General features: G+C 41.9%; 1 protein-coding gene across 1 annotated transcript; it reads right to left on the bottom strand.

The window, feature by feature from the left end:
• Nucleotides 1-7,702: 7,702 nt before the first annotated feature.
• On the bottom strand, nucleotides 7,703-8,692 carry LOC146341536 (olfactory receptor 14A16-like). Its single transcript, XM_084808370.1, has one exon. It carries the CDS (start codon nucleotides 8,690-8,692, stop codon nucleotides 7,757-7,759), a length of 936 nt encoding a protein of 311 aa, XP_084664496.1. The 3' UTR covers nucleotides 7,703-7,756.
• Nucleotides 8,693-13,271: the final 4,579 nt, after the last annotated feature.

The following is a 13,271-nucleotide window of genomic DNA, read 5'->3' as shown; positions in this document are numbered from 1 at the left end:
AATCTTAGAGTGACAGCAGATTTAGCTATACTTAGAGGAGTCCAATTGATTTCAGTGGGATATATTCAAATCAGCAAACCCTGAACTCACTGAAAACTTCTCCAAATTCCATCTCAAAGCCCATTCCAACTTGAGCCTTTTTCCGATTGGGAGCTTTGGGTTTTGTTATGTTTTCCTTTTTGCATGAAAATCGATGCACATTTCTGTGTGCATTTTTGTACTCATCAATTGTGCACATCTTTGAAATGAAGGCATTCTTCTCCCATTCAGTAAAGTATATGTGTGTGCATTTTTAATGCACATTTTTCAAGTGTACGCATGCTGTCAAACACATTTTCTGGGTCTGCAAATCACAGTACAAGCTCAGAAATGCATGGACTTTGACCACAGATTGTGGCCAAGTCTGTGTTCAATCTGAAAGGTGCAAACTGGGTAAAATGTGATAAAAAAATGAATTGAAACAAATTTATCATAATCCTTAATGGGAATAAGGTAGTCATGAATGTGGCTTGGATAGATTCCTGCATAGCAATATCTATGCAATTCATCTACATTTATATTGCCTTCTATCTAAAAAGTGAATAGGTAGTTGTTTCTATTAAGTGTCCTTTTTTAATGCTACGTTCCTGATTTCCCAGTCTTCTATGACACATTTCACAGTTTTTCTTTTCTTTTTTCTCTTCTTTTCAGAACTGAAATGCTGAGCATCATAGGAGCCCTGCTTTTTATTACGCGTGAATTATGGAGATCTACTCACCTGTGTTTCTTTCAGAAGTTGAGTGTGTATGTCCTGGAGTGTGATCTTTATTTGAACATGCATATGCTGCAATGAGGAGATTGAGTCATTTTCCTGCCTGTGCCATGGTACTTCAGGGAGTCACTCCTTGGTGAACAACCAAGTTCAGTCATGCATTCCATTGCTTTGGTGATGGATGCATTCATTCATGGCACTACAGAGAAAGTCCAGGGAGAATGTACAGAGAACAGAGTGTACTTAGGAAGCTGGAAAGGCAGTGAGGAAGAGGAAGACGAGTGAGCCAGGTCAGCTCTAGGTATGTAGAAAGGGGGCCATTAAGAAAAAGGGAGTTCCAATACAGGCCCACAGAAAATCAAGTGTGTGGTCTCTGAAAACACTTCTGAGTATATTGTTTATGGATAAGCTAAGGTCGTCTATTTAAAAACCCCTTTCTACAGTGAAAAATACACACATAAAAAGTGCCAGCATAAATGGACGATAATAATCCAAAACAGTCGCACCAAGAAGATCTCAGAATTAAATATAAAAAGTACACCTTCAGGGATTTCATTATTCTCAGAAATGAAAACAAGGAGTCCATTAGAAAATCTCCTGAGCACCTTTGCTCTGGGGAAATTATTATTGTTGTTACTTCCTGTAGGTTTTGTGCTGATCTCATAATGTAGATGTGCCATTTAAAATGCTATTCACGCTTAGTATATGTTAGGATGCTCATTGACACACAATGCCTTATACCAAAAATTTATTTGGCCCTTTTGTTTTTCCTTGTATTGTAAATTGTAGCAAATAAAGCAACAAGGACTGAAAGAAGAAGAGCTGACATAGGATCTAAAACTAAATTAACTTCTGTTGTTAAATATGCATCCCATAGATTTTCCCTCTAATTTCCCCAGCCATCTGAGAAGCATGAGAGAGAGGCAAACTCTCTTTGATTATGGATTTCTATTTTGACCTACGATAAACTAGGGCCCATTGAGCATTTGGGCCCTATGTGGGCCCTGGTCCACATTTTTAAGCACACTGGCCTGATTCACCCTTCTTCGACTAATATGTGAATTGAAACACCATTCTGTTTCAGATTGTGCACTTCTCAGAATTTTTTGACACAGTTATCATCTCAAAAATGCAATCCAAAGTGCAGCTATTAGGGCTCGCTGTGTACAAAAATGTGTATATTAGGTAACGTTGCATAAATGGCAGAGAAACTGTGCACATTAGGGGAAAATGCATTCTAAAAGAAATGTGATTGTTGGTGCTTGAAGAAATGGAATGATTCCCCCATTGTTACCTTAAGCCTTGCTGAAATATGCCTTCCTAGTAAGAATAGCCTTGGGGCTGGGGGGCCAGGGGAGTTCGTGATGCCCCCCACCATGACATTCATGTGTTTATTGGAACATGTGCACAGACTGAATGTGCTTCGGATCTCCTTTGCGAGACTTGCACGCTTGGAGTACTCATGATGCATATGTAGTGTACTCCATTGGAGCATGAGAGGCAAACTCTCTCTGATTATGGATTTCTGTTTTGAGCAACCATAAGCTAGGGATCATGGAGTATTTGTTTGGTCCATATTTTTAAGTAAACTGGCCTAATTCACGCTTCCTGGACTAATACGTGGATTGGAACACCATTCTGCTTCAGCCTGTTCACTTCTTAAAATTTTGCCTCTGAGTTCTCAGCTCCAAAATGCAAGCCAAACTGCATACATTAGAGACAGTTGTGTTAAAAAGAAAGTGTAAATATGGTAAAGTTGCATACAAAAATGCACAGATTAGGGCAAATTGCAGACAAATTGTGTATGTCATGGGGACTTGCATTCAAAAATAAATGTGAATATTTGTGCCTGAAGAAATGCAGTGGTTCACCCATCCTTACCATAAGCCTTGCCTAGGGATTCTTTCCTAGTAAGAATAACTATTGGTGGGGAGGGAGATCAGGGGAGTTTCTGCTTCCCCCCACCATGATTTGTATGTGTTTATTGGAACTTGTGCACTGACTATAATGTGCACCCTTGAATGTGCTTAGGACAGCTTTTGTGAGACTTCCACACTTTACTGTACTCATCATCCATAGTGTAAACACAGCTGTTGCATTTCTCTTTGCTGTGGGGCACAAAGAATGGCATCTGAATAAGATCTTAAACTATGGGCAGTCTTGGAACAGGCTGCCTTTCAGATATCTTGGCCCCAATTCATTCTGGGATTCATACGTAAACACAAGCACCTTTCTGCCTGGAAACAGACTGAAAGCCAGAGCACTTGAAATCAGACTGGTAAAAGAAGGTCAACAAATAGTGTACCAGAAAACAATCTGGCCACACTGCATTCTGCACTATTAGCAGTTTCTGAACATTCTCAAGGGCAGCCCATTGCAGAGTATCTTCCAAGAATCTAAACAGCAGGTGATTCACATGCGACTCACTGCAACCAGATTTACTTCTCCAGGAAGCAGTGCAACTCACACACCAGTGGAAGCTTGGAAATAATTCTCATGGCTGTAGCAGCTACCTGGCCCTCTAGGAGCAATGCTGCATCCAGAAGCAACACCAAGCTGCAAACCTGATCCTACAAATGGAGTGCCCCGCCATCCAAAATGGACTGTACCCAAATCCCATATTAGCTTTTCTGCTGACCAACAGTACCTCTGTATCATTGGAATGAGCCTCAACTTCTACATAAATCCATGACTCCATGTAATGGTTCAAGATTTCTGTATCGTGTTTGGCATCAGTAAACAAAGAGAGATAGAGCTGGGTATCTATGAGAGCCAACGCCCAAATTATTGATGACCTCTTCTTACGTTGTCTTCATGTAGATGTTAAATGTGAAATGCCACTGAGAGTTCTTGCAGTACAATGGGGACATACTCCCCCTGTCTAGTTCCTGCTGCACATCATCCACCAAGACAGATAAGGGTGTTTCATTCCCCAAACCCAGAATGGATCCAGATGGGAAAGGACCCAACTTCATACAAGAAGACCTGGAGTTGAGTCACCACCATTCACTCTAATACTTTGCCCACAGAAGGAGCCTTAGAGTCTTGTTCTACAACCATGTTCCAATATCTCTGTGGCATATCCCCAATGCTAGAACACAAGTGGCACAATTCACAACGTGAGCCCAACCAAATACAGGTAAGAATACAACTGCCATGAATACAACTGTTGTTGGTCTCCAGTGAGTACTTTCAGTGGCCTCTAAAAGGCTACAATATAACTGCACAAGTCCAAGGCCTTGTTTTGTTCCTGACAAATGCATGTGTAGTAGATGCTTAGTTAAGGAGACCATCTGGGGAGAGAGAAGGAGGAAGTATCTGAGTTGTTGGGTGGGTAGGTGAATACAGTGGAGAAAGTGAATACCTAAGGCCTGAATATTAACCTATTCTTTCTCTGTGGGATAACCATAACTGGCAGATGAAGATCAGGAGTAGGGAGCAGGAGGCTGTGTTATGCCAAGAGGCTGCCATAGGATCTTGACAGATGAAGTCTACACAGACTTCATCTGTACTTTTACTACAGGCAGTAAAATCCCAGATAAACTAGGAAGTTTTTAAGTATTCTAGAATAATTGGGTGCAGCGGACAAGGGTCAGCTTCTGAAGTTCTAAGTTATACTGGCAAAGAGTGTTTTAGGCCTAGAGATTAGGGATGTACTTACCTGGTTTTGTCCAGGGACATCTGCGATGGGGGGGAGGTGCTCCGTCCCTCCCCCCCAAATTCTCCCCTGCCAGCTCCACTCCGTGGTGACTCTGCGGAGCCACCAGCTGGGGGCCTGCCTGCTGGGGGACATCTGGCTGCTGGGCTGCACAGGGATGCAATCATGCAAATGGTGGCTGCCGTAGCTGCTGCCATTTGCTCCCCGTCTTTTGCCATGATAGGCTACGTAAATATTTACGTAGCCTATCATGGCAAAAAAACAGGAACACAAATGGTGGGGCTACGGTGGCCGCCATGTGCGTTCCCTTTTTTGCCATAGCCTATCACGGCAATAATGAAGACACGAATGGCGCCCACAGACGCGACTGCCATTCGTAAAGCAGTGCGAATGGCACCAGGTAAGTGCTCTGTTTCACATGCCTTTTGAGGGGTGGTGGGGCATGGGGCTTCGTTCTGCCATGGATTTTGGGGGGGGGATGAATGCACTGGCACTGAATGCACTGGCATTCGGCCTCACTGAGATTCGTGGCGGAATTCTCCAACATCCCTACTGGAAATACAGGTATTTGCTGAAAACAAGAACCCCCATGGGTGGAAAAATGACGGATCTGCCCAGTGAAGGAGCACTTCCTCCACAGGCAGTGGCAGTGCTCTGGAGAGGAAATTCCCCATAAGAGGTAACAGCACTCTGTCATGCCTACCATGTGGAAGCAAGCGAGGAAAAATATCAAATGTCGCCTTCTCCATTGCATCTTCAATGTGCTATCCAGCAAAGTTGTTCACCGGGGGAATTGGAGTAGAACAGTTGGTTGCCTGCTCTGAAAAACTGGCCATTCACTTCAAGGAAGAACTCTTTCATACACACGCAGACCTTGATGCCTCAGAGGTGGAGTTGGCAGCATCTGCAAAGACAGTCAGGGGTCTGGGAGACCAGTTTCAGTTGTTGTGGCCTGAGGAAGTGAACACAATGCTTGAATGTGTCTGTACCACTTTATGCAGATTTGAACTCTGCCCATCCTGGCTGATCAGTTCCAGCAGCAGATGATTGTTTGGGTGGGGCCAGGGGGTGGTGAATGCCTCACTCTGTGAAGGGGCTCTATTCCATCCCCATCTCACCAGTGCATATGCATCTGCTTCCCTAAAAGTTTCACACCATGATGAGTGGGAGTATAAATACCTAATGAATGGTAGTCGTGGCTTCATTTCAAGGATCAATATCCTAAAATCTCATGGAGAACATCCATAGATTGGGGAGGTTGTTCTCCACATGTAGAAAGCACTGAAAATGACACAGGAGAGGCTGGAGCTAGCAAGGTCATCCTTGCTTCCCTTCCCCATGTGTAGCACTTAAACACAAGGAGAGTGACTGAGAGTCTCACAACTGTCATAATGAGCACACAGAGAGTGGGAATGCACATTGGGTGTTATATACCTGTAGTGTGAGAAATGGTCCTTGCATGTTTTTTCCCCACCACACAAAAAGTAAGGGCAAGGATTAATGCCCTTGTGCTTTTAGGAAGGCAAGGTGAAGCCTCCCCCCCACCTGTTCATTCCACCCCACCCCTCCCAAATTATATGAGGGCCAAAATGCATGTTACATTAAAGAGTTTGCTAGTTCTCCCCCTCATGTTTACTCAAAAGTAAGTTCATGAGAATTCATATTGATCGGGCTGCTAGGGTAGTGGATAGTGGGGGCGGGGGGTGGTGTTTGACCCTTTGTCCTATGCCTGCAACGTACATTACACATGGGTGCTTTGTGGACAATATAAATTGGAGGCATGGGGGCAGGGGGCTGATCCAGTTTGGGACCACAGTGGGGGGAGGGAGCAAAGGATTAAAGTTTCCCTATCCCCCATACTAAGATCCCAATCCATGTAGTAACATGTAGCCTCACTTTGTGAGGTTACATTCCACAACTAAAGGAATAGACCTTGCACGTAGAAGCCCTCAGAAATCATCTGAAAACTCTGGAGAACTGGCAGCATTCTAGCATCAAAGTGAAACTGAATGTCCCCGACAGAACTACACCAGTAATTGCTGCCACAAGCTTTTTTGGGAAAAAAACCTTAGTAACTTTTGAATTGGTGCTCAGAATTTCACCAAACCGATGAAAGGCACATCTCGCCCCAAAGCCTGAATAACGTTCATCACTAGTTTCCTCCCAAACGTGAAAGAAATGCATGATATGCCAAGCTTCATCTGGGAGTTTAATGGAGATTGTGTCAGTTTTCACACTTTTAACTTGCTATACCTGGCACAATTTTGCACAATTGTAGAAGTAGACCATACATGCCAAATGTCAGGTTATTAGCACAAGATATTTGCACTTTATAAGCAATGTAGATAACAAATGAATGAATGAAATTTAAATATCAACATTATCAGATTACTTAATACATTTTACATAAAAGTAAAAATTGCATACGAAAAAAAATGGGAAAATATTATTAAAATAGACCAGTGTGTATGTCACAATAGAAGGTTGGGGAGAAGCTATATTAGGATTGAAATTTGGATCTATGACCTTGTGGAACTCAATTATCTTCCTTTAAATATATTTATTCTTACCAATGTATTTTTCCAGGACAAATATACTGTGGAAACATATCACATGATTGCCATAAGATATTTCAGTTTTGATTAACAGGCCAGTAAAACAGCTTAAATTGGCATTTCCACATCCAAAAGAAACAAAGGATGTCTTTATTATCATTAAAAAGCATCATTCTCTGTTACCTATGTTTTCATTATCAGTAAAATGACGTCCTGTCTTACATATGCAAAACATCTGCAGTGCAAAACTCTAAATTCCTACTTAGAAGTAAATCCCGTTGAGTTTAATAGGACTTAATCCCTGCAAAGTGGGTACGGCATTGCAGCCTTAATGAGATGGTGGACTATGATCTCTGCTCTAAACCAAGAAGGAACCCAGAAGTTCAAGGCAGACAGTGACTTCCAAGGCAATTGAGATTATTGAAAAGAATCAGTGCGACCTGAGTGAAAAAGAAAAGCACAACAGGAAGATTTGGGACTATATCTATTTTGGACCTTTGCTGAGACCAGCCTGAGGATGGCATCTCTTAATTTCATCTGATATATCTCAGGTATTGCTCTTGCGCCCTGTCACTGCAGCAGTTGTGGAATGTATTTGAAGACATGCATAATTGAAGAATTCCCTTTCACTAACTTTATTTAAAAAAAAGAGAAAAAGGCTGCTCTAGCTCCTTATATACTAACACATTTGAAATAACTTATTTCCAAAAGAAATGAATATTTCTGTGCTTCCATAAGCACTCTTTCATCTGTACGTGTAGAGTATGTTTGAATAAATGTAGATGTTTCCCGTCATGCTATGCGATTTTTTATTTTGTGGGGTATTTTCCACACAGCCTTTTGGATGTCCTTGTTCCTGAAGCTATAAATGACAGGATTCAGAACCGGGGGCAAAACTGTATACAAAACAGCAGAAAGCAAATCCACAGTGGGGGAGGAAAGTGCTTTAGGCCTCATGTATGAAAACACACCTGTAACAATAAATATGGAAAAGACAGTGAGATGGGGACTGCAGGTGGAAAAAGCCTTATATCTGCCTTGAGCTGATGGGATTTTCAGGACAGAAGAGAAGATATAGCCATAGGAAACAAAGATGAACGCAGAAAGAGAAGAGTCTAAAATGAGCCCAAGGACTAAAATCAGAAGCTGGTTGACCTTTGTATCAGTGCAAGAAATCTTTTGTAACTGAGGTATATCACAGAAATATTGATCAATCATATTGGGCCCACAGAAGTTTAATGTGAAAGTGAAACTGGTTTCTAACACTGCGTGGATGAGGTTGCTTATCCAGGAAGCAGCTGCCATTTGGACACATGCATTTCTGCTCATGATTAGCCTGTATCGCAGAGGATGGCAGATTGCGATATAACGGTCATAAGCCATGATGGTGAGCATGGCAAGCTCACCACCAACACATGTGACCACTAAAAAGATCTGTGTGACACACCCAGCCAAGGAAATCACTCTGTTGTTTGCCAATGAATTGATCATGGATTTAGGAACCGTCGTTGTGATGTTACAAATATCTATTACTGATAAGTTGACCAAAAAGAAGTACATGGGGCTGTGAAGGTGGTGGTCTAGGGCCACAGCTGTGATGATGAGAACATTTCCCGCTAAGGCTATTAAGAAAATGAAGAGGAACATGACAAAATGCAAAATCTGCATGTCACGGTCATCAGAAAATCCCATCAGAAAGAACTCTGTCACTGTTGATTGGTTGCCCATGTCACCTTCTCCTGAAGAAAGGAATTAAAGAACAGTCAGTTAGTGGAGGGGCATATACATTTAGGGAGAAAAATATTGTCCTGCAACATTATAAATACGTAGCCAAACTTTGGAGTGTCCAAAGGTCAATATATATGATGTCCTGCTTACAGCCAACTCCTCTGCCCTTGTCAGACATTTTCCCCACACTAGCTGAACTCTAGCTGCAATCCCAAATTCAGCATCTACCTTGTAGTGTTTTGAACTTGGACAGTAGTGTATTATTGGGACCACAATGATGGTCTTATGCACCTTTGACCACTATGCTTAGCCCTATGCTTACTTGCAATCCTCACTGTAGCCACCCATTTCCAAGATCCAGACTGATGCCAGTAAAAGCTTGCAGATGGAAAGCTCAATAGGTGGATTGGAAATGCCCAGATTTATGAGAAAAGGTAGGGCCTATTAGGCACTGTAAGCAAGGTCCCAAGAGGAAAGAGGTATTTTGCTAAGTAAAGAATTAATCGGTGGACATCTGGATTGTAGAGTGCAAACATCACAGATTTCAGTGATCTACAGTAAGATTTTAAAATTAAACCTTGGATTGCATCCAGATTTAGCCATACATAGACAAGGTCCATTTAAATCAACGGGACTTAAGGATATGTGAATCAGCAAAACCTGAGTTCACGGACGTTCTCCAGATTCCATCTCAAAGCTCATTCCAACTCTAACCTCTTTCAGATTGAGAGCTTTGGTGTTGTGTTTTGTTTTTGCCTGGAAATCTGGAGTGTAGAGTGCAAGCTTAAGAAAAGGTGTGGTGTGTTCAGGGGATATTGTAGGTCAATGTATTATGTAACAGGGACACTATATCAATGTCTGCTTGGCTGAAGCATGCTGCAATCTGCAATACAGGCTTGTTAACCACAGAGACCTGCATAGAGTAATCCCCAAAACAGAGATGTTTATCATAGTGATGACTATAGAGTAGCTTGTAGAGGGCCCCTGCATATCCCCTGCCAGAAACTTCCCACCAAAATGCCCATGGTTTGATCAATCAGTGTCCTAGAACTAGTGGCTAGTGGCTGTAAAAACTCCTGGCTTGGGTCCTTGGGAGAATGTGAAATGATGAGAGCATTCAAAAAAGAAGAGGTTCCTACCACTTTCTAGCATGGCAACCTCCAGTGTGGCATCTGTGTTTAAAGTACCAGCCATCTCTCTAGCTACAGAAAGTTAAGATGTTGATAAGATGTGTTTGCATTTACAGATCTTTGGCATAGAAATCAACTTATTGCTACCTATTCTTATCTTAAAGAACAAATAATCATATTGTATATGCCAGGGGTCAAATGAAAAAGAAAAGAAAAGAGTATATCCCTCAAGCCAAACAACTGTCTCCTTTAAGTATGATTAAATCTGGAAGTAAATCGTATCCCCACCCAATTCCATATAGCCAGAAGGTAGAACATGCTTTTGCAAGCCTTCTTTAAAGGGGCACTCAACAAGGATATAACTTTTTGTGAATAGTAATGCTTTGATTTTTGTCATCTATCATATTTCCTCATATACAAAACAGCAGAAGCCATTTAACACAAAAGCAAGGATCACCTTCCTTGGAATGTGTCTCAAGATTTAAGAACAATTAACAGAATTCTGAAACATCACAGATTTCAACAATCTACAGTCAGATTTTAAAAACAAACATTGGAGTGACAGCAGATTTAGCTATACTTAGAGGAGTCCAATTGATTTCAATGGGAGATATTCAAATCAGCAAACCCTGAGCTCACTGAAAACTTTTCTAAATTCCATCTCAAAGCCCATTCCAACTCGAGTCTTTTTCTGATTGGGAACTTTGGGTTTGGTATTGTTTTCTTTTTTGCATGAAAATCGATGCACATTTCTGTGTGCATTTTTGTACTCATCAATTGTGCACATCTTTGAAATGAAGGTATTCTTCTCCCATTCAGTAAAGTATATGTGTGTGCATTTTTAATGCACATTTTTCAAGTGTACACATGCTGTCAAACACATTTTCTGGGTCTGCAAATCACATTACAAGCTCAGAAATGTATGGACTTTGAATGCAGATTGTGTCCAAGTCTGTGTTTCATCTGAAAGGTGCAAACTGGGTAAACTGTGATAAAAAAAATGAACTGAAACAAATTCATCATAATTCTTAATGGGAATAAGGTAGTCATGAATGTGGCTTGCTTAGATTCCTGCATAGGAATATCTGCACAGATCATCTAGATATTGCCTTCTCCTGTCTAAAAAGTGAATAGGTAGTTGTTTCTATTAAGTGTCCTTTTTTAATGCTACATTTCTGATTTCCCAGTCTTCTATGACACATTTCACAGTTTTTCTTTTCTTTTTTCTCTTCTTTTCAGAACTGAAATACTGAGCATCATAGGAGCCCTGCTTTTTATTGCACATGAATTATGGAGATCTACTCACCTGTGTTTCTTTCAGAAGTTGAGTGTGTATGTCCTGGAGTGTGATCTTTATTTGAACATGCATATGCTGCAATGAGGAGATTGAGTCGTTTTCTTGCCTGTGCCGTGGTACTTCAGGGAGTCACTCCTTGGTGAACAACCAAGTTCAGTCATGCACTCCATTGCTTTGATGATGGATACATTCATTCATGGCACTACAGAGAAAGTCCTCAAAGAATGTACAGAAAACAGAGTGTACGTAGGAAGCTGGAAAGGCAGTGAGGAAGAGGAGTGAGCCAGGTCAGCTCTAGGTATGTAGAAAGGGGGCCTTTAAGAAAAAGGGAGTCCCAATACAGGCCCACAGAAAATCAAGTGTGTGGTCTCTGAAAACACTTCTGAGTATATTGTTTATGGATAAGCAAAGGTCGTCTGTTTAAAGACCCCCTTCTACAGCCAAAAATACACAATAAAAAAGTGTCAGCATAAATGGACGATAATAATCCAAAACAGTCGCACCAAGAAGATCTCAGAATTAAATATAAGAAGTAAGTCTTCAGGGATTTCATTATTCTCAGAAATGAAAACAAAGAGTCCATTAGAAAATCTCCTGAGCACCTTTGCTCCGGGGAAATTATTATTGTCGTTACTTCCTGTAGGTTTTGTGCTGAACTCATAATGTAGATGTGCCATTTAAAATGCTATTTATGCTTAGTATATGTTAGGATGCTCATTGACACACAATGCCTTATACCAGGAATTTATTTGGCCCTTTTGTTTTTCCTTGTATTGTAAACTGTAGCAAATAAAGCAACAAGGATTGAAAGAAGAAGAGCTGACATGGGACCTAAAACTAAATAAACTACTGTTGTTAAATATGCATCCCATAGATTTTCCCTCTGATTTCCCCAGCCATCTGAGAAGCATGAGAGGCAAACTCCCTTTGATTACGGATTTCTATTTTGACCTACGATAAGCTAGGGCCCATTGAGCATTTATCTGGTCCACATTTTTAAGCACACTGGCCTGATTCACCCTTCCTCGACTAATATGTTTTTATTATGCGATTTGCGTTGCCCTTATTTTCGCCGTAGTCTACGTAAACATTTACGTAGACTACAGCAACTAAATAAGGAACGCGAATGGCGGCTCCCTATGGGGGCCGCCATTCGCGTACGCGCTTTTTTTTTTTTAAAGTCACCCGTGATAGGCTACGTGTCGATTCACGTAGCCTATCACGGCTGACTTTCCAGATCTAGCCATGATATGCTACATGAATCGTCACGTAGCCTATCAGGGGACGTTTTTTTTTTTTTTAACTTTCGTGTTCGCGGCCGGGCGAGGCGGGAAGCCTCCTCCCCGGCCTGAATTTCGGCTGGGCGAGGCGGGAAGCCTCCCCCCCCGGCCTGAACTTCGCGGGGGGAGCAGCGAAGCGCTCCCCCCCACCGCGAACAAGCTGCGAGAAAAGGTAAGTGACTTTCGTCCACCCCTACTCATAAGAGTCTTCTCCAGCACCACAGTTCGAAAGCATCAATTCTTCAACGCTCAGCCTTCCTTATAGTCCAGCTCTCACAGCCATACATTACTACTGGGAAAACCATAGCTTTGATTAGATGGACCTTTGTTGGCAAGGTGATGTCTCTGCTTCTTACTATGCTCTCTAGTTTTGCCATAGCTTTCCTCCCAAGGAGCAAGCGTCTTTTAATTTCATGGCTACAGTCACCATCTGCGGTGATCTTGGAGCCCAAGAAAGTAAAATCTGTCACTGCTTCCATTTCTTCCCCTTCTATATGCCAGGAAGTGATAGGGCCAGATGCCATGATCTTAGTTTTCTTAATGTTGAGTTTCAAACCAGCTTTTGCACTCTCGTCTTTCACCCTCAACAAGAGGCTCTTGAGATCCTCTTCACTTTCTGCCATTAGGGTGGTATCGTCTGCATATCGGAGGTTGTTGATAATTCTCCCAGCAATCTTAATTCCGACCTCTGATTCATCCAACCCGGCATTTCTCATGATGTACTCTGCATATAAGTTAAATAAGCAGGGTGACAATATGCAGCCTTGTCGTACTCCTTTCCCAATTTTGAACCACTCGGTTGTTCCATCTCTGGTTCTTACTGTTGCTTCTTGACCCTCGTACAGGTTTTTCAGGAGACAGGTAAGGTGGTC

The sequence above is a fragment of the Heloderma suspectum genome, chromosome 6 (assembly GCF_057233095.1).
Source record: "Heloderma suspectum isolate Gila_16-S chromosome 6, 16-S_ref, whole genome shotgun sequence".
In the NCBI taxonomy this organism is placed as follows: Eukaryota; Metazoa; Chordata; class Lepidosauria; order Squamata; family Helodermatidae; genus Heloderma; species Heloderma suspectum.
This window is presented reverse-complemented; position numbering and strand designations above follow the sequence as displayed.